The sequence below is a fragment of the Spea bombifrons genome, chromosome 4, assembly GCF_027358695.1.
Source record: "Spea bombifrons isolate aSpeBom1 chromosome 4, aSpeBom1.2.pri, whole genome shotgun sequence".
NCBI classification, from domain to species: Eukaryota; Metazoa; Chordata; class Amphibia; order Anura; family Pelobatidae; genus Spea; species Spea bombifrons.
Genome location: NC_071090.1, coordinates 42,190,677 through 42,211,212, shown reverse-complemented (window position 1 = coordinate 42,211,212; position 20,536 = coordinate 42,190,677). Strand labels below are relative to the sequence as shown.

Here is a 20,536-nt window from a genome sequence, read left to right as displayed (position 1 = left end):
TACACTAGCATATGTGCAATTACTGGAATTACTGAAATGATACTGAAAAATCTCTCTCTCCCCCTTCCTTCCTTGTTGTCTAGCTCTTTCTCTCTTCTACTCTCTATCTCCTCACCTTGGTCCCTACCTTGCTTCTTTCTCTCCCTCTTCGTTATCCAATCTCCTGCTCCAATCTCCATCCCACTCATGCCCCCTTCATGTTTCTCTCTTAACATCCTGACATCCATCCCACCCCGTGTCCATCTTCACAATCTTCTTACCTCTCCATATCTAGAAAGTCAGAGGTGGATAATGCTAGTGAACACTTGTCTGATCCTGATGCTGAGTGCGCCAGGGGCCAATCATAATAAAGCAAGAACATTATGATTGATTATATATATATATATATATATATATATATATGATTATAACAGACTTGAGCAAAATGATAATGTTATGTATAAAGAAAATAATAACGTTTATTATCTGCATGCCATGAAAAACTGTTTAGACATGCACAGAGATGTTAATTAACCTTAAAATCTTTAATAATGTCACGTAGCTCTGTGTCTGCAGTGACATAGGAAGTGAGGGGCGAATAAACAGTAGATTCATTCCGCTTTTTGGCCTTGATATTCTCAATTTTCCTTTGCTCTTTTTCTTGTTCACTGAGAACTCTGGAAGCACCTTGGGACACAGAAGACAGTTCCACAGCATCAGGCGGCAGGATATCCAGGAAGGACAAAGTGTTTTCACGAGAAACATCCATGCCTAGTGACACATTATTTGTTTCATAGTCTTCTTTGGAGCGTTCTAAACTGAGTGAGTTTGTGTTTGAATTACTTTTGTCCATGATTGCTGAGTCACAAATGGATAATTCCTCTAATTGGAATGCACTGTTCTCATATCTCGATAAATCTCTGTTGGTATTTACTTCCACGCACATGTTCCTGGGCAATACACTTGCTTTTGTTTGGTTAGATTCCTGAGCTTTTGAAGATGTTCTGGCATTAGCTTTATAGGCTTGCCAATATTTTTTCAATTTCCGGTTTCTCTTGTTGGCTCCATCTGTAGTGGTATGAGAAGAGTCGATCCCATAGACTTTAAGGTCATATTGCATAGATAAATACGAGCTTAAATAGCCTTTTCCAGCTCCCAAGTCTATGACCTAAAACAAAGAGGGATACTAATGAAGCAAACTAACCAAAACTAGAAGCTTTCATTAAAAAACAGAAATTTTATATAAATATCCAACAAATGAAAAGCACCACTTATATGGACCCACATACAACAGACACATAAATTGGAGTCTTGTAGTCCAGATAATGCAGTATAACAAAAAAAGAGAATGCATAAGAACTTTATCCAGTAAAACATGTGGAGTTATTATAAAATCTACAATCTTGTATGGCACCTAGCAGAAGGTATAGACAAGTTAAAAATGTAATTATGTAATAAGTTGATTATTATTAATAGTTTGATCTTGCAAGAGCTAGGATGTGGCACACCCATACGAATCAATACGTTACAAAAAGCGAGGTATTAACATTACATTTTAGGAGTGACATTTTCATAACATTACATTTAGCGGTAACATATAAGGAGTGATGGCTACCTGACGAGAATTTATCAAAACATCAATAGGCGTATGCTTTGGGGGGGAGGGGGTTAGAGAAATTAGTTTATAGATAACGTGGGTTAGGACTTTGGTGAATCACCAATGCTCAGGAGAAAACGTCTCCCCATACTGCCCTGTTGACTTGAACACCTTAAGCGTTCATAAATTACTTTAGATAGAAATATGGCAGGTTTGCATGCTTATTTGATAAGGAAACCCATAATACACCACAACACAGACAAGGTTCCAGATCACCAACTTAACATCAAAGATTTGTGGGTGCAGTGCAGGGTACCGAGAAACTCATTACTTACACCACAGGCAAAAGCAAATCTCATCCGCAAGACATCTGTAGTGGTGTGAAGCACATGCTGTGATTTCCGTGCTCTGTAGTTTTTAATTAAATCTGTTTTACACATAGTGTTTTATGGACCAATTTGGCAATCAGTTGTGCACAAAGTCTTGAGAAGATTTACAGTTCTTAGTTACTTTAACTTTAAAAAGGTAGCGGAAACAAACAGAACGCTTTTAATAACTGAGACTTGAGCTGCTTGAAGGCCATTTTCCTCTAATATAAATGGTTTATATGTAAAAAGGAAAATAATTTTCAGCATTACATAGGTTGGCCAATGGAAGTGAACAGAATGCACCTGTGCCCTATATTAAAAGTACTATACAAAAAAAAATGCCTTGCAGGCACTAATATAATGGGTACAGACAAAACCTTTAATGCCTCAAAGGGGTTTGCAGACCATAAAATGATTATGTATATTTAAACATACTAATTTCATATTCCTGATAAGCCAAACACCTAAATTCAGTAATATTTAATTATCTTAATTTCTTCTGTAAATGTTTACACCACTGTTCAAACAATAACTGTTATATCAAGAGGCTTTTAGGACTTCTTTTCTAGAAGAAGTTGATGACTGTGCCATAGAGCAATGAATTATGTCATTGCTATTATTTTTGCTTGGCTCTAGCTGCTTATATGCTCCTGAGACCAGCGATGTTGTTTCATGACATATACAAACAAATGACATCAGCACTTTAACTGCTTTCTTGAAAAGCCTTGATGAAACATACCGTGAGCACATAGCGCCCCAATGAAGTAACGCATGAACATTGGCAGCACTATGGATGCATGAATACTGTATTTATCAACAGACATGATCAAAAATAGATATGACCCGTCAGAAGCTTTTCTGAGAATCAGATACAGGAATTCATAAAAGTCATTATTCTACATAAGTAGCTGACTAGGTTATGTCAGTCAGTCATTTATCTGCGGCGATCGCAGAGAATAAAACTAACGGAGACAGGCAGGGAAGTAAGTGAGATTATACTTTACACATTTTAACAAATACATTCTCTTCTCTTATCAAGTCCTTATACAGCACTCGCTAATGTCAAAGCCATTTTATAGAGGATTATAGAGGATTTTATAGAAGAATCTACTACTTGCATTTACATGGAAGTGTAAAATATTGTTATTAGCTTAGTTAGACATAAATTATAATGGAGCAGAAAATGACTGTAGTTTTTATTAACGTTGGTCAACTTAGATATAGATATTAATGCTGACCTTGACCACTTCAAATATCTTGGAGAAGTTGATGACTGGTGTTTCCTATATTCCAGTCTGAGACTAGCACTTACCAGAACTGAGAAGAAAACATTTTGTCATCCTGAACTGTCAAGGTATGGATACTGGCTGAATTCAGCTAACATGTTAAGAGTATGATATATGCTACTGTTTAGGAAGTTAATGTTTTAATGCATGGTACTGTTGCTTTAAGTAGAAGAGCATGTGACACATTGTAGTTAATTGACACCGCAGATATCTGGTTTTGACAGAGCATATGACTGATCGGTGATGGAGCTGCAAGAATAAAGTAACATTAGTTGCTTTACTATCTGATCTTGAAAATGCTATGTGTTTGCCACTACTGAGGTCTGAGGTGGTCTCCAATGCACCATTAAACTGAAGAAGAGAACGAAGAAGAAATATGGCCAACTATTTTGATGTATTTTCTTGTTGAAAACGTTGAATCCTGTCTGTCTTAAGGGTTCAGCCTGCCCATCTCTGACATAACAAAAGGGGCGGTACATTTAAGCTCTTCTAATCACTCTCATCACACAGGACACCTAACTGAATAATCACGGTCACTGCCCATCACTGTGTAAATGTGGATCTGTAAAGCTGTGCATGAGCATGAAATGGCCCCCCATGTGGAATAGCTCTAAACCAAACGAGGCTGCCTGAGTGCAAGAGAAACACACACACAAACAAAATACAGTGTGAAAGTAGTACCTGTTTCACTCCACAAACACTTGCAATGCCATCAACTAACTTTGACATCATCAAAACTTCATGTGATTTCTTATCGTTCATAAACGTGTCTGCCTTCATTTCTTTATCTGTTGAACAGAGAAAAAAAAAAATCGGACATCATTCTACATTAGATTTTTGTGTGCTTTTTTCAAAACTTTAATATTATTATATATTAGGTGCACGGGATTCACCATATCACATGCAGCACAAATGAAGTGTTCAAGGTTGTAAGTGCTCTAAGCACAAAACAGTCAAAATGGGCAGTTTGTTGTCCATGACAGCCCCACTGAAGAAGAATCACCTACCTTAAGTAGAGGCTGCAGCTCTGGAGATGCAGCTACTTAACCTTCTCTGTGGTCTGACGATTCTCATCACTGTTTGGCTATTTGAAGCAGCTTATCGGTGGGAGCCCTTTACTCGCATATACACAGAGGTCCCAATAGATTTCGGTCTAGTGTGCTTACCGAGCAAGCAATGGAGCTGGCAGTTGCTAAATATATCATGCACAAGGAACAGTTCTGCAAAATACATCTCCTACACAGAAAATAGATTTGAGGAGCGCAAAGGGGCAGATGATCATGGGGGGGCTATGCAGAATCCCCCACTCATTTGCAAGGAAATGACCATGGAAATGTAAAGGGACTACTAAGACATCATAACAATTTAAGTACATTTGATGACTGACATGTCCCTATAACGTAAATATATCTGAAACAAGGACCCTGTTAAGCTTCTTGGATGTGAGACAAGTCAAGCCAGCATTCATTGACGCCAAGAAAACAAAAAAGAACAAAAAAAAACAAAAGAAAAAGCACAAAAACATAGTAACCACTAGCAAAATCACACAAGCTATAGCTGCCTGGTCTGGGATTTGTCAAGCCATGTTTAATGTATTGGCATAACTTTATTATTTATTGACCAGGGCCGGACTGGCCCACCGGGATACCGGGAAATTTCCCGGTGGGCCGGCAGGTCCGTGGGCTGGGACCAGGGGGGCAATTGCCCCCCAGGCTGACCGAAATCTAATCTGAGCGGCCGCTGGGTGCTGATGCGGCCGGCCGGCGCTACTATAATACTTTTTTCTTAATTTAATATGGCAAGCTGGTCCGGTTTGCCATATTAAATTTTAAAAATGTATTACAGTATCGCCGACCGGCCGCATCGGCACCCAGCAGCCGTGTGCGATGGCCGCCTAGTGATGGGAGCAGCGTGAGGGGTGAAAGCTCCGCCCCCTCGCACTGACCTCTCACCCCTCACCCCTCACGCTGCTCCCATCACTATGCGGCCGTCAGATTGCTGGGAATGTAATCTGAACGGCCGATGCGTGCTGATGCCGCCGGCCGGCTCTGCTTTAATACTTTTTTTTTTACTTTATATGGCGAGCCGATCCTGCTTACCATATAAATTAAAAAAAAAGTGTTAAAGTAGCTCCGGCCGGGGGCATCAGCACGCACCGGCCGTTTAGATTACATTCCCAGCAGTCTGATGGCTGCATAGTGATGGGAGCAGTGTGAGGGGTGGAAGCTCCGCCCCTCGCACTCAGACTGCTGCAGCACCGGATGTCAGGTCAGTGGCATCCTGTCAGGAGAGAGAACAGTGTGCGGCTACCAGAGGACGGAAGTCAAGAGAAGGTGAGTAAAGTAATCTATTTTTTTGTACAAAATGTATAATATTTTTTTGAATGTGTTAAAAACAAAAAAAATCGGCATGTGTGTGTATGTAAGTGTGTCCCCCTATATGCCACTCTGCCTCCAGAAATGCCTTTTACCCCCTATATGCCACTCTGTCCCATGACATGCCTTTTAACCCCCTATATGCCAGAGTGGCATATATGGGTATAAGGCATTTCTGGATGCAGAGTGACATATAGGGGATTAAAAGGCATATGATGGGACAGAGTGGCATATAGGGGAATATAAGGCTTTTTTGGAGGCAGAGTGCCCCATGATATGCCTTTTAACCCCCTTTATGCCACTCTGCCTCCAGAAATGCCTTATACCCATATATGCCACTCTGTCCCATGATATGCCTTCTAACCCCCTATATGCCACTCTGCCATATAGGGGGTTAAAAGGCATATCATGGGACAGAGTGGCATATAGGGGTATAAGGCATTTCTGGATGCAGAGTGACATATAGGAGGTCAAAAGGCATATCTGGAGGTATAGTGGCAAAAAGGGGGTTAAAGGCATATCACGGGGCAGAGGGGCATATAGGAGTGTTGAGGCATATCAGGGAGGCAGAGTGGCATATGGGGGTTAAAAGGCATATCATGGGACAGAGTGGCATATAGGGGGGCATAAGGCTTTTCTGGAGGCAGAGTGCCCCATGATATGCCTTTTAACCCCCTTTATGCCACTCTGCCTCCAGAAATGCCTTATACCCCCCTATATGCCACTCTGTCCCATGATATGCCTTTTAACCCCCTATATGCCACTCTGCCATATAGGAGGTTAGAAGGCATATCATGAGACAGAGTGGCATATAGGGGTATAAGGCATTTCTGGATGCAGAGTGACATAGAGGAGGTCAAAAGGCTTATCTGGAGGTATAGTGGCAAAAGGGGGGTTAAAAGGCATATCACGGGGCAGAGGGGCATATAGGAGGATTGAGGCATATCAGGGAGGCAGAGTGGCATATAGGGGATTAAAAGGCATATCATGGGGCAGAGTGGCATATAGGAGGGTATAAAGCATATCGGGGAGGCAGAGTGGCATATAGGAGGGCATAAGGCTTTTCTGGAGGCAGAGTGCCCCATGATATGCCTTTTAACCCCCTTTATGCCACTCTGCCTCCAGGAATGCCTTATACCCCCTATATGCCGCTCTGTCCCATGATATGCTTTTTGACCCCTATATGGCAGAGTGGCATACAGGGGGTTAAAAGGCATATCATGGGACAGAGTGGCATATAGGGGGTATAAGGCATTTCTGGAGGCAGAGTGGCATATAGGGGGTTAGAAGGCATATCAGGGGGGCAGAGTGGCAAGCCTGGGGGCAGATGTGCATAACTCGGGGGTAGGTTGGCAAATAAAAGGAAAAAAAAAACATGTCTCAATCATAGCTTATATTAAATATGAAAAAAATAGTCTACATGAATTAATAAAGAAACAAAAGTTTCTTACCAGAATATCGTGAAGAATAATGTGATCACTGTTTTGTTCCACTGAACTTTTTCATCTAAAATGTTCGCAGTAGTAAATGTTTTGATCCCATTATGTGTAATGTATTTAATTTATTAGGGCCTTTTAACACTTTTGCTTTCTGGCATTTTAATACAAATAATGAGATAAAAAGAATGGCGAATAGTGTGAGTCGGGTATGTATAAGGGGTGCGTGTGGTTAAAGAGCGCGACCGTGAGATAAACTATATGGGGCTGGTCTTCAAATTTTTCCAGGGCTGCTTTTCAGTCCCAGTCCGGCCCTGTTATTGACTTACATACCTCCATCATATTATGCATGGTTGAACATTATCCACAAATCAGACAGTGATATCTCTATCAGGAAGAAAATCTCTCTGTATCTTTTAGAAACATACTTTGCAAAACCTAAATAGTTTCTGCATAATCAATATCTATGAAATCTTCACGGACATTTTAAAGTAAATGAATCATGCATAATTTGCCCGATCACATGATTCTTATCTTGTAGAGATCCCTGCTGGATAGATTACCTGGTCCAGCAAAGGGCTGATAATAAATTAAAGATGAGAGGGGAAATTACAACAACAATCTCAAGCACTTTATAACCTTTAGGGGCTTGAGACAAACGCATTTTCGATTATCTCATTCGGCTGGATAAAGTTCAGGAGTTCACATGACCTAATCTATATAACTAATAAAAAAAACAGGTACAAAGGAGAAGTCCATGAAGTTGAGGTAGTTAGGAACAGGATCCTCTGGAGGAAATGAAAGGGCGAGACAGCAGACAAGATTCCATGTAGTCACTGCAATTATTAAAGTAAGCTTTGGCAAAGTCTTGTCGCAGAGAAATAGCTGGAAATATTTGGCTTTTTTTTATTATTATTCTGTACAACCAGACCCCAACCTTTTCTTAATTGACTTCTCAAATATTTTGTCCAGCCTGATCAAGTTTTCATACACTTAAGAATAAAAATAAATGATTGAATCAATATGAGGAAACATTTTTCATGAATGTGAACAGTTCATATTATTACTATTATTATTATTATTATTATTATTATTAATAATTTATCTCCAAAATACACAGTACAGCAAATCTGGTTACAAATAATAAGCCATGAAAAGTACTTGGTCTCTACTGTGCACTCCAAGGAGCACTCCAATATAATGATTTGAAGTAAAATGCACTTTTCACATGGACTCCAGTACACTTTACAGCATGCAACATGTTGTATGTGATTTTTTTAAGGACGGGAAATAAGACTGATTTTTTTCCTTGTCTTTTTCTATTAAGGTAGACAGTGTACTGAAGTACACTGCCTGCATGCGTACAGTTCAACATGCCAGGTCAAGCCATATATATGTGAGCGGCCCTTGTGTTGAAGTAAAGAGAGCTTATACGCAAGGTGAAATCCCACTGATTTCAATGGAGGCTCAACTTCGTTGCATGCCCACAAAATGGTATGCATTGTTTCACAGTCTTATTCATACATATATTATTCTCATATGAAGTAGTTTACTTCGTCCAGTTTAGCCATTTTCAACAACTGGTTAAGTGAAGAATTATTTTCAAAGTGAAGTCTATACTTACTAGGTCTTAGTGCTTGATTTACGGAGAGAGCCTCAAGTAATTCGTCTACTGGAGTGCATATGCCCAAATCCGCAAGAGAGTGGTACTGCGCGGCTTTGACAAAAGCCTTGAAATTTACTAGTCTTTGGGTAGTGTGACAGAAGATGCTGGATAGATCAGGAACGCCTGAAATATAAACAAACACATTATTATGACCAAAGCTGTCACAATTTCTTTTTGAAGGATTAATATTTGAAAACCTTATAAAATAAACAAATTAAAGCCTATTCAAGCTTGCTACTGCAAGCGACAAAACAGACATGATACTGCGTGTTATTTGACACGACGGCTACTATGAATTCAGTACATTAATCACGCTTCTAACCCACGCACCAATCTAAGCTTACAGAACAGAGACTGCAGCCACCCATTACACTGTTAACATTCATACATTTTCCATCACATCTCATGCCTCTTCACGACCATTGAACCTACAATCTTGATTGATTGCTCTCTTGAGTACATGCAACATTTGCTCAAATGAGAATACTATATGCAAAATATTGATTGATAAAACACACAGCATCATGCTTTCCAAAAAAATAAATTCTTGAGATGGCTCTTCTTTCACTTCGATATTTCAATAAATCAGTCATACTGGCTTAACCTTTCTTAGCATCAATGGTGCTTGCTACTACATAGAACTGGCCAATTTGTCACTATTTTGTTTCAATTTCCTTAATGACTAAAAGTGATTTAATAGAATACCCAATGATTTAACACTCAGTATGGAGTCTATTTGCAAATACCATAGTTACATTTTAAGAAAAGCTAACACATCCACACATAACACTGCAACACACAGAGGCATATGTTTAAAAAATGAATTTAGCACAAAGTTTGAAAAGTGGTGTTTTTGGAAAACGAGGGTACATATTTGCACGCATGGACCGGAGGACAGGTAACTGTTCTTTGTTTATTTAAATGCGGTTGCGTGTCATGTCACTGCGGCTGCCCGGTAAACTGGGATGGAGTGTAGACACAACGTATCTCAATTTCTTACTGTTACTAGATACAAATAATTCATTTGAAATATTATAACTTGAGGATGAAGACAACCTAGGTACTAATTGCCCAATGAAAAGTTCAGCTATGTGTGGGGCCAACTCTTTTAAACCAGATGAAGTGTTACAATGAGCCTTCAGCACAGGACGTATGGAAACAAATTCTTTAAAGCCCAATTCATTTGAGTTTGCTTTAGATATTTAAGGGGGTAGTGGGGAGACATTTTCGTGCCGTATGCACTACTGTCGAGCTGTTTTCATTCCAACTACTTATTATTTGGCCTACGTTCATGCTATGCTGCAGGAAAACGTCTTGACTTTACGGTTTACCTATGAGAGTGAGAAGTATGAAATTTAATGAGCTGGCTGTGAAAAACTCCCAAACCACATAGATAGATCATTTGGATTTTGTGTATATCACATCTAATAGAATGTGTTATTCCAGAATTTATGTTTGGCAAAATACCTCCTAGTTTTCGTGTTCCAAGGCCCCAGAACATTTTAATACCTGGCTCAGAGGAAACTGAAACTCAAAATTTATTGACGGTCCTGGAGTTGTAACAGCACAATGAATTTACAAGAAAGGCGATTCTGCACAAGACACAGTTAAACTGCCAACACATGGAGGAATTAAAAAAATATTCAGGTGTAAGCTTTCCCTTCAAAAAAATAAATAAAATAAAAAAAAAGCTTTGTGAAAGGGTTTTGAGAAAGGACAGCCATTGGGAAATTCATAACACAATGATCAAGTTATTGTTTAAACATAGATTTTAGGATTTCACTGCTTTAGGGCCTACTGCATAATAATATACATTTTAGCAATTTTCTAGCTTGTACACATTAAACAAATGTTAAACATTGAGGAGCTTATTTAAAATAAAAACAGATTTTTTCATATATATATATATATATATATATATATATATATATATATATATATATATATATATATATATTACAATATATTTCAGATTTAAGGTGTAGACGCTTTGTAAAGGAAAAAAGTACCATTACTTTTTTAGTGTGATGGATGATTCCTATGGCTTCATCAATATGGGGTATATTCACTAAATAGAGAGTTGGCAGGAGATTTTGCAGAAGAGGTACAGTTTCAAATCCTTAGCTTCACTTTTACATTATAAAGGTCCTAACTAAGGGAGCTTCATGGGGCGCTTGGCTGGCTTTATAATGTAGTTAAATCAGGAAGATTACTGTGATATCTCCTCACCTATTAAATTATATCTCATGCAGGGCCAGCTCAGCTCTTCTTAATGTAGGAAGGTATTAGTGAAATTAAGTGAGGGAGTTAAAACAATACCTTTTCCACAAACTGTCTTGCCAACCCCACCTTTAGCAAATAAGCCCCCATGTGTTAGACCTTAATGAGTCATTGAAGGTAAATGGGCGTCCAAGTTGCATGTTAAGGTATATTCATACTCCAGAAATTGTGACACCCAATGAATATTTTCTTAAACACAAAGGGAATCCTGGTTACGTTTGAACATAATGGAATTGATTATTTCAACAGAGCATTTGGTAAGCAGTTTCAAACAAGAAACAGAATAAACATGTGGGGAAACGCAGAGAATAGAGAAAAACTTTTATCAGGTAAATAAGCAAGCACAATGGTTCAACACTGGAGAAGCTTTTATAATAGCACTGCAAAACACCAATGTGTACTAATCTCAGTAATGCTATTTAAATGCAAATTACAGGGCTCCCCAAACATTACAATTTTCTTGTAGTTGTATCACATTTGTTTACAGCTTATACCGTTATTGTGTTAGAATTGTTTACTTCCCCTCATATTTCTCCAAAGTAATATGAATAATGTTTATAATGCTACATTTACCTATTAAAGTACGATATTCAACTAAATAGACAAAATTAGCAAATTTCATTAATTCCTACGAATGTCCGACAACAGTATCATGTAGATGTGTTTACTTTTACTGTTAATATACGTTTGTTCCTCAAACAGAGCATCTCCCATTTACTATAATGCCTCCAGCCGGTTTAAGAAAGCTTTTATGTTGGGGGTTAGACACACCAACCCTACTTTAATGAAATGTTTTAAAATACAGAATAGAAATGAATGTACTTTTATGTTAAGCCATGTTATAAGTGCCATATCTGCTTTAAATGCCTGCAGTTTTTAGTTGGCCTTTATATAAGCCTGATACCGTATTACCCTCAAGCAGATATACATTACACGATATTTGTCTGGTTTGACATTAGTGACTTTGACTTCAATCCTCTGCGAGGACCCTATATGTAGTCAGTTCATTAGGCTCCTATCACAGCTCAGCAGACTGAAGAAGAGACGTTTCAAAAAAATTATTTGCATGCAATCAAAAAATACACGACAGAAACACACCTCTAATGGCTATCATATGTGCATGTCAAGCATATCTGCTTGTATACTTTGTTTCTAATAAAACCTAGCTTAAAACTGACTTATAGCATGCTTTGATCACATGAATTCTATCCAAAAATCTGTTTGGAGGCGTTAACTCTTTAAAGGTCAAGTACAATGTTTCAGACTAATAATTAGTGGTGATGCAACAATAAAACCTTTTAAGAGTACAATAGAAAACCTTTTAAGAGAAACAATAGAAAAGTAGAATATGTATAAATAGGTTAACTAGGTATACAGAAACATGTTACAGTGAAACCGATAAACCAAAAGGTTTTACCCCAAAACCACAGATTGCCAAATATGCAGACACGAAAGATAGGGTTCAAAAACGCTTCTCTTTCTCAATAAATCCGTCTGCAACATTCCTGCCTCGTGGAGTACTTTCTGCAATCGTTCACCGAGGCTAAGCCCTTTTTCAGAAATACATGGGTAATGGCGCTCACACCGTGGAGAAGCGAAAGAAAGGAGACAAAAGTAAGAAGATAGAAGACAGAACAATAGGCAAGAGAAGAAACGGAGCTGTGGAAAAGGAGACAGGAACATGAAAGTGGTTGGAGGAGTAGGTAGGGAGAGAGAGAGCGTGTGAGAGCAATAAATGCAAAAACAATGGTTTTTATTTTTTCCCAATAGGATCATCTTATATTCGGTCCTATTCTTGTTTTCTTTCATTAAGATTTTAAGTTGAGGGGTCGTCTTATAATCAAGAAAATACGGTAGCTGCAGTGCAAAGTTTGAAATGTGTTCTTATGCATATAGCAATGAATGGAATTCTCTACTCAGCAGACCTTTCCATTGGTTATAAGACCACTTTTGCATCAGAATCAGCTTGTACACATATGTCCTTAAGTTACAAAGTCATTAAAAAAAGTATTGGAGAAGCACCATCACAACTAGCCACACTGTTATACACATCCCTTAAAACACGCATCTTGTTCTCCTTGACAGGCGCATAGTCAAATGTACCCACAAACCAAAATAGCCCAATAAAGACACGCACACCTTTATTAAGGTATTTATTCACAATATATTAAAGTCATTGTCAACACAGACATTCATAATTAAACAATAATAACACTTGTCCCCATCATAAATAACGACAATGACCCCCAAATTATAAACATATTAACAATATAAACATTGGCACCACCACATACCAGGTGCTTCCACATTAACCAATTAACCACTGTAGGGGCATCCCAAGACCACCCAAATTAACCAAATAACTGATGCAGGGCCATACCGAGACACCCCAGGCTCTGAGCCACAGGCCAGCTCAAAACCTAACAAACTAACTTGAACCACGTCAGATTAGTTAGACTAAATCAAAGCCCACTGTACCAAAACAACTTTCACCAAAATATCCCAGACGCTGTGAAAAAACGGGGAAGACACCACAAAAACAGCCAATTAACGTAAGGGAGGGAGGGACAACACAGATCTGGAAAAACAGTTAGTAAACCACTTACACAATGGTTCCCCTTTATATACCCCTTTATATACCCCTAATTTAGCCACACCCATAACAAATTGAACCAATCAATTTAAATTACTCATTCAAGCGCACCCACTAGCTCTGTCAAGGCCCACTCCACAAAGATGCGCTGCTTTATGGGCTTCATTACGCAAAACAGCAACAATCGTCTTTCCTACATGGGTTCGGACAGCCAATTAACATTGTGCTGGTAGCATTACCAATTTCTAAGCAATTATTTACTAACTGCTGCCTTTTAAATTAAGCTCCAAACTAAAACGTTGTCCTTGGTTGTTTTTTTTTTGCCCTGAGCTAAGACTGAAGACTCATTACTCCCAATTTTTTTCCATATAAGCATAAGACAACCGGCAGAGTATACATATAAAAACTAGTATATAACCAAGCTCCATTTGATCTAATTCCCAGTGTGATGTGCTCTGCCATCATAAAGGCTTCCACTACATAGTAAAACAACACATCAATATATTCTCCCATTTACAGTCTTAAAATTTTATATGCATGATTTTTTCAAATGTTTTACTTCCAGAGAAGTTGGTTCTACACATAAAATTTATTATCTGCTTTTATCCGCAGCAGCAATCTACCTAGCACGTTGATGCTTTTTGAAGAAAAAAAATGATTAGTAGGAGAAAATGCAGGGTTTTCAGGAGGTGAATTTGATCCTTTGAATGCCCCCTTTGCATCCTTGTAAAAGTAAACTTTCAAAGCTTGAAATATGACAAAGAATGCTTTAGACACTTAAATTAGAATTTATAAGCACCCTTACACCAAAAAGTTGATTGTTGCATGGGTTTTTTGTATAACAGCTGAGCATATGTGTGCATGGTTCTATAATTTGTTTCTATTATAGACGAATTCCAAAAATTAGCACGGCGCAAAGGTGAAAAAAAACATTTAACTTTTAACGGAAAGTCATGTCTTCCATCTTTACTTTAGCGGTACATTTATATGTCTGTATGATACAGACATACACTACTTACTTCTTACTGCTAAGAAAAATAGTAGTAGTAGTAAAAGGTTACCAAAACACATAAGACATTAGGAATTATGTATAAAGAGCAATTCTGGTGTATAGTGGTAAAAGTAGGGTAGTCATTAAAGCAACCAATGGGGTAGTAATAATGATCCGGGTACATTTATTATTGCAACAAATTTGTTGTCTCTACATAATCCCCATTGAACAAAAATGCCATGGATTGTGATTTACATAATACCAGAAAAGATTCTGAGCTTCTAGCAAAAAAAAGGGAAATGAAAGAGGTGCAGAGAGATTGTGGTCCCAAATAGGAACTGTTCCTCCTAAACAGGGGCTGCGAGGTCCAGAGGAAAGCAGGATAATTGCCCACAGACGGTCCAAAATTCTTCTGAAATAATTTATTCACTAACAAAGGCATACAATTATTCGAGGCTGCTTGCACGGTGTGTGTGTGAGAGACTAGAAAGAAGTCCCCGGGAAAGGTAAAAAGTAAGGGAGTAAATGAGCGAGAAAGGGAGTGAGTATGTATGTGTACGTGTGTTATCATGAGCGTGAAAGCGTGTTATCACGAGTGTGTGCTTTGGCATGAAAGTGTATGTATAAGTGTGTTCTAGCATAAGTGTGGGCTAGAGTAGTATCAGTGTGAGTGTGTATTACTATTTGTGTTAGTACGAGTGTGATGTTACAGGGATGCAAGCAGTGGGGGGGTCTACTCAAGAGTGGTGAGGGGCAAGTTAGTCTTTAAAGCAAATGGGAAAAACATATTGGTGGTATCTGTGAAAGAACAGCCCTTATTCCACAATTAAAACATTTAGAGGCAACATTTTATGACTGTATATATACATTGATCTACACTATCCAGGCCATTTTTTGTAGTTCTGTGACATTCAAAAAGAAGACTGGATTACCAGGCCAGAAGGAAATCAAAACGTATAGTGAGTAATTATGACAAAAAAAACCTTCCCTGTCAAAGTTAGTATCTGCTGTAAATCTGCACTTTAAGGTATTTTGCTGTCCGAATTGTACTGTCTTCACAGTGTTGCTATTCAGCAAGTAACATGTCATGCCAAAAAAGGCACTCAAATGTATTTTCCTTACAGAGAACGAGAGCCAAGTAGCTTTTATAGCCATTTATCATAAAAATAACAAACAGTCAATCAGAAGGAAAAAAATACCAAATCTTATAAGAGAGACGCACAAATTCTGAGTATATTAGCTGGCACCATGGATTAATTCACAGTATCAGACGTAAACTATAACTTATATATGACAAGACATTAACCAGTCCTCCAAACCCGCATCTTTTTACTGTGTGTCTAATGGGCAAAATGCAAAGGAAAAATGGAAAAATGTGGAACAAAAGCCATACTGTACTAGAGAGCAAGGAGTGCTAGCATAGAAAATATGAAATTGCTGCAGAAACCCGTTATTGGAGACCTAAGGAAATGTTTAAAAGATATTCACTTAAATCTGCAAATATGGTAAATCACAAGGCTATAAACTCTGCTAACACCTGCACAAGCTGCTACTGTAAAAGGCCAAGAATTAGGAATATGGCTACTAGCCCAACGATGCTTTACATGCACACAGATAACACGTACACGCACTACATGACAAACCTTCAACACGTTTATCGTAGGTGTCCTTTCCGTGTGCGATGTAAAGCTATTTTATGCGAAACCAAAATGTAAGTGACCGGGGAAAACTCACAGCAGGTGATCATATTGCATATAAGTGCAAATGATTGTACAAGATGTATGGGGGACTGTACAAGATGTGAGGGCACCTGCATGCTAAAATGGAAACAAAGGATTGATTCATAAATAATATTTAGCTGTGGGCAATATGGATGTACTAATGTTTGTAAGTTGTTATTTTAAATCACAGAGATGTGATATTTGACATATTTCATTGGACCATTAAGCTAAATCCCATTGTAAGGAGCGTATATAATAAAAACAAAATATGAATCACAAAGCTATAGATCAACTATAGGTTGGTCACCTTTAGGCAGGCCCGGACTGGCCATCGGGCACACCGGGCATTTGCCCGGTGGGCCGGGCCACGGCAGGGCCGCATTGACTTAGGGGCTGATGGAGCTGCAGCTCCAGGCCCCTACCCTACCAACTGCGACCGGGTCCGCCACTCTAAGGGGCCGGGAAGTCCCCACCAAGGCCGGCCTTGCGGGTCTGCGGCCGCACAGGGCTTAAATTAAAACATCGGGGTTTTTTTTTTTACTTTATTTAACATGGAGGATGTTAAATAAAGTTGAAAAAAAAAAACCCGATGTTTTAATTTAAACCCTGTGCGGCCGCAGACCCCTAAGGACGGCCCTGGTGGGGGCTTCCCGGCCCCTTAGGGCAGGGCCGACCTTTGGGGTGTGCGACCGCACAGGGCGCCACACTCCAGGGGGCGGCCGCCACACTCCAGGGGGCGGCCGCTCATCAGGGGGTGCCAACTTGCGGCACCCGGCACCCCTCCAGAGACGGACAGTAATGTCCGCCGCTGGAGGAGCAGGCTCGCAAGGGAGCGATATCGGAGGTCTTTAACAGACCTCCGGTTCCCTTGAGTGATTTTAAGCCGGGTTGAACCCGGCTTAAAATCACTCAAGGGAGCCGGAGGTCTGTTAAAGACCTCCGACACCGCTCCCTTGTGATCCGCGCGGCAACAGCTGTTGTGCGCCGGGGTTTGTTTTCAGATCCCGGCGCACAGCACTGAAGCCGCGCCCACCGCTGTCCGTGCCCTCTGACCCGGAAGAAGACAGAGAAGACAGAAGAACTGAAGAAGAGGAGCGAAGAGGAGGAAAAGAAGCTGAAAGAAGAAAGGAAAGGTAGGAAAGCATTAAGTGAGAGTGGATTGGTATGTGTGTGGATCAGTATATATGTGTGGATTGGTATATATGTGTGGATTGGTATATATGTGTGGATTGGTGTATGTGTGTGGATTGGTGTATGTGTGTGGATTGGTGTATGTGTGTGGATTGGTATGTGTGTGGATTGGTATGTGTGTGGATTGGTATGTGTGTGGATTGGTGTATGTGTGTGGATCAGTATATATGTGTGGATCAGTATATATGTGTGGATTGGTGTATGTGTGTGGATTGGTGTATGTGTGTGGATCAGTATATATGTGTGGATCGGTATATGTGTGTGGATCGGTATATGTGTGTGGATCGGTATATGTGTGTGGATCGGTATATGTGTGTGGATCGGTATATGTGTGTGGATTGGTGTATGTGTGTGGATTGGTGTATGTGTGTCGATTGGTGTATGTGTGTCGATTGGTGTATGTGTGTCGATTGGTGTATGTGTGTCGATTGGTATATGTGTGTGGATTGGTATGTGTGTGGATTGGTATGTGTGTGGATTGGTGTATATGTGTGGATTGGTATATATGTGTGGATTGGTGTATGTGTGTGGATTGGTATATGTGTGTGGATTGGTATATGTGTGTGGATTGGTATATGTGTGTGGATTGGTATGTGTGTGGATTGGTGTATGTGTGTGGATTGGTGTATGTGTGTGGATTGGTGTATGTGTGTGGATCAGTATATATGTGTGGATCAGTATATATGTGTGTGGATCAGTATATATGTGTGTGGATCAGTATATATGTGTGTGGATTGGTATATGTGTGTGGATTGGTATATGTGTGGATTGGTATATGTGTGGATTGGTATATGTGTGGATTGGTATATGTGTGGATTGGTATATGTGTGGATTGGTAAGTGTGTGAGAGTGATGGGTGTTATGCTGTACCATTTCCAATGTCTTTTTCATGATCTAATTATGCTCTAAAAGTACATCATAACTCCCATCACTCTATACCGTTCCATACAGTGGCAGAGCTGGGAGGCAGAGGCCTTGCACCCCCACCACAGGACTCCTGAAAGGTAAGTGAACTTCAAAGAGGGAGAGGGTAGATAGTTAGGAGGGGGTAGTTGCGGCGGGCTTAAGGGGCTCTGTGTTAATGCGGCCAATATAGGCCCAGTCAGTCCGGTCCTGACTGGGCCTATTTTAAGGTGGGGGCCTGGAGCTGCAGCTCCATCAGCCCCTAAGTCAATCCTGCCCTGCCGCGGGCCCGGTCGCAGTTGCTGCTTGCTCCGGCAACAAGGTAAGTAGGGTGAGGGAGGGGGGTGCAGTGAAAAGGGGCAGAGGGGGGTTAGATTGTGAGAAAGGGGGAGAGGGGATAGATAGAGGCGGTACATATTGAGAAGTGGGGAAGGGGGTTACATAGTGAGAAGGGGCAGATAAGATGAAGAGAGGGGGTAGTGTGAATGCGTATGAGAATGAATGAATAAATGTGTGGATGAATTGTGTAAATGCGTATGACAATTAATGAATTCATGTGAGGATGAATTGCTTGATTTGTGAGACTGCATAAATGAATGTGTTAATGATTTGTCTGAATGATTAAATGCAAAGATGGTACATGAAGGGTGGGCTTTAACAATAAATAAATAAATAAATAAATATGGGCTGCTCAGGCTTAAATGCCCGGGCCTATTTTTTGTCCCAGTCCGGGCCTGCCTTTAGGACAGAGACAATTAGTTTATTCTTTTCTTGTTTCATGAGACAGCAAAACCTGTCAGTATACCCTGTTAATAGTTTTAATAAAGCGTAGTTAAGATGCACACAAGGAGAAATCTGATTGCCTTTTTGAGTGAAGAAGTTATTTTTCCCCCTCAGTGGCATCATTCAGAAAATAGCTTAATTGGGGTTTTTGTTGCCTTCTCTTGGATCAAAGGCAGGAACCATAAGCAGAAGGGTTGAACTTGATGGACTAAGGTCTTTTTCTCAACCTAAATGACTATGTTGCTGCACCCAGTAGCGTACCTAGCGGGGGGCGGGGGGGGCGGTCCGCACCGGGTGCCGCTCATCAGGGGGTGCCAACTTGCCGGCACCCGGCACCCCTCCAGAGACGGACAGCAATGTCCGCCGCTGGAGGAGCAGGCTTGCAAGGGAGCGGTATCGGAGGTCTTTAACAGACCACCGGCTCCCTTGAGTGATTTTAAGCCGGTTCAAGGATTTTCCTTGAACCCGGCTTAAAATCACTCAAGGGAGCCGGAGGTCTGTTAAAGACCTCCGATACCGCTCCCTTGCGATCCGCGCGGCAACAGCTGTTGTGCGCCGGGGTTTGTTGTTAGATCCCGGCGCACAACACTGAAGCCGCGCCCACCGCTGTCCGTGCCCTCTGACCCGGAAGAAGATAGAGAAGACAGAAGAACTGAAGAAGAGGAGCGAAGAGAAGGAAAAGGAGCTGTAAGGAGAAAAGAGGAAAGGTAGGAAAGCATACAGTGAGAGTGGATTGGTGTATGTGTGTGGATTGGTGTATGTGTGTGGATTGGTGTATGTGTGTGGATTGGTGTATGTGTGTGGATTGGTGTATGTGTGTGTGGATTGGTGTATGTGTGTGTGGATTGGTGTATGTGTGTGGATTGGTATGTGTGTGGATTGGTGTATGTGTGTGGATTGGTGTATGTGTGTGGATTGGTATGTGTGTGGATTGGTGTATGTGTGTGGATTGGTATGTGTGTGGATTGGTGTATGTGTGTGTGGATTGGTGTATGTGTGTGTGGATTGGTATGTGTGTGTGGATTGGTGTATGTGTGTGTGGATTGGTATGTGTGTGTGTGGATTGGTATGTGTGTGTGTGGATTGGTATGTGTGTGTGGATATTGGTATGTGTGGATTGGTATGTGTGGATTGGTGTATGTGTGTGGATTGGTGTATGTGTGTGGATTGGTATGTGTGTGGATTGGTGTATGTGTGTGGATTGGTATGTGTGTGGATTGGTGTATGTGTGTGGATTGGTGTATGTGTGTGGATTGGTATGTGTGTGGATTAGTATGTGTGTGGATTGGTGTATGTGTGTGGATTGGTGTATGTGTGTGGATTGGTGTGTGTGTGTGGATTGGTATGTGTGGATTGGTATGTGTGTG

The 20,536-nt window shown here is 40.3% G+C and overlaps 1 protein-coding gene across 1 annotated transcript in view; it reads right to left on the bottom strand.

The window, feature by feature from the left end:
- Positions 1-20,536, bottom strand: part of METTL25 (methyltransferase like 25) — an 84,172-nt gene that overhangs the window by 46,846 nt on the left and 16,790 nt on the right. Inside the window, exons 3-5 of the mRNA XM_053464962.1 lie at positions 8,666-8,830; positions 3,912-4,018; positions 515-1,147 (exon numbers count right to left, since the gene is read on the bottom strand). Of these exons, the coding sequence (XP_053320937.1) occupies positions 515-1,147; positions 3,912-4,018; positions 8,666-8,830 (905 nt within the window). The remainder of the gene's footprint in view (positions 1-514; positions 1,148-3,911; positions 4,019-8,665; positions 8,831-20,536) is intronic.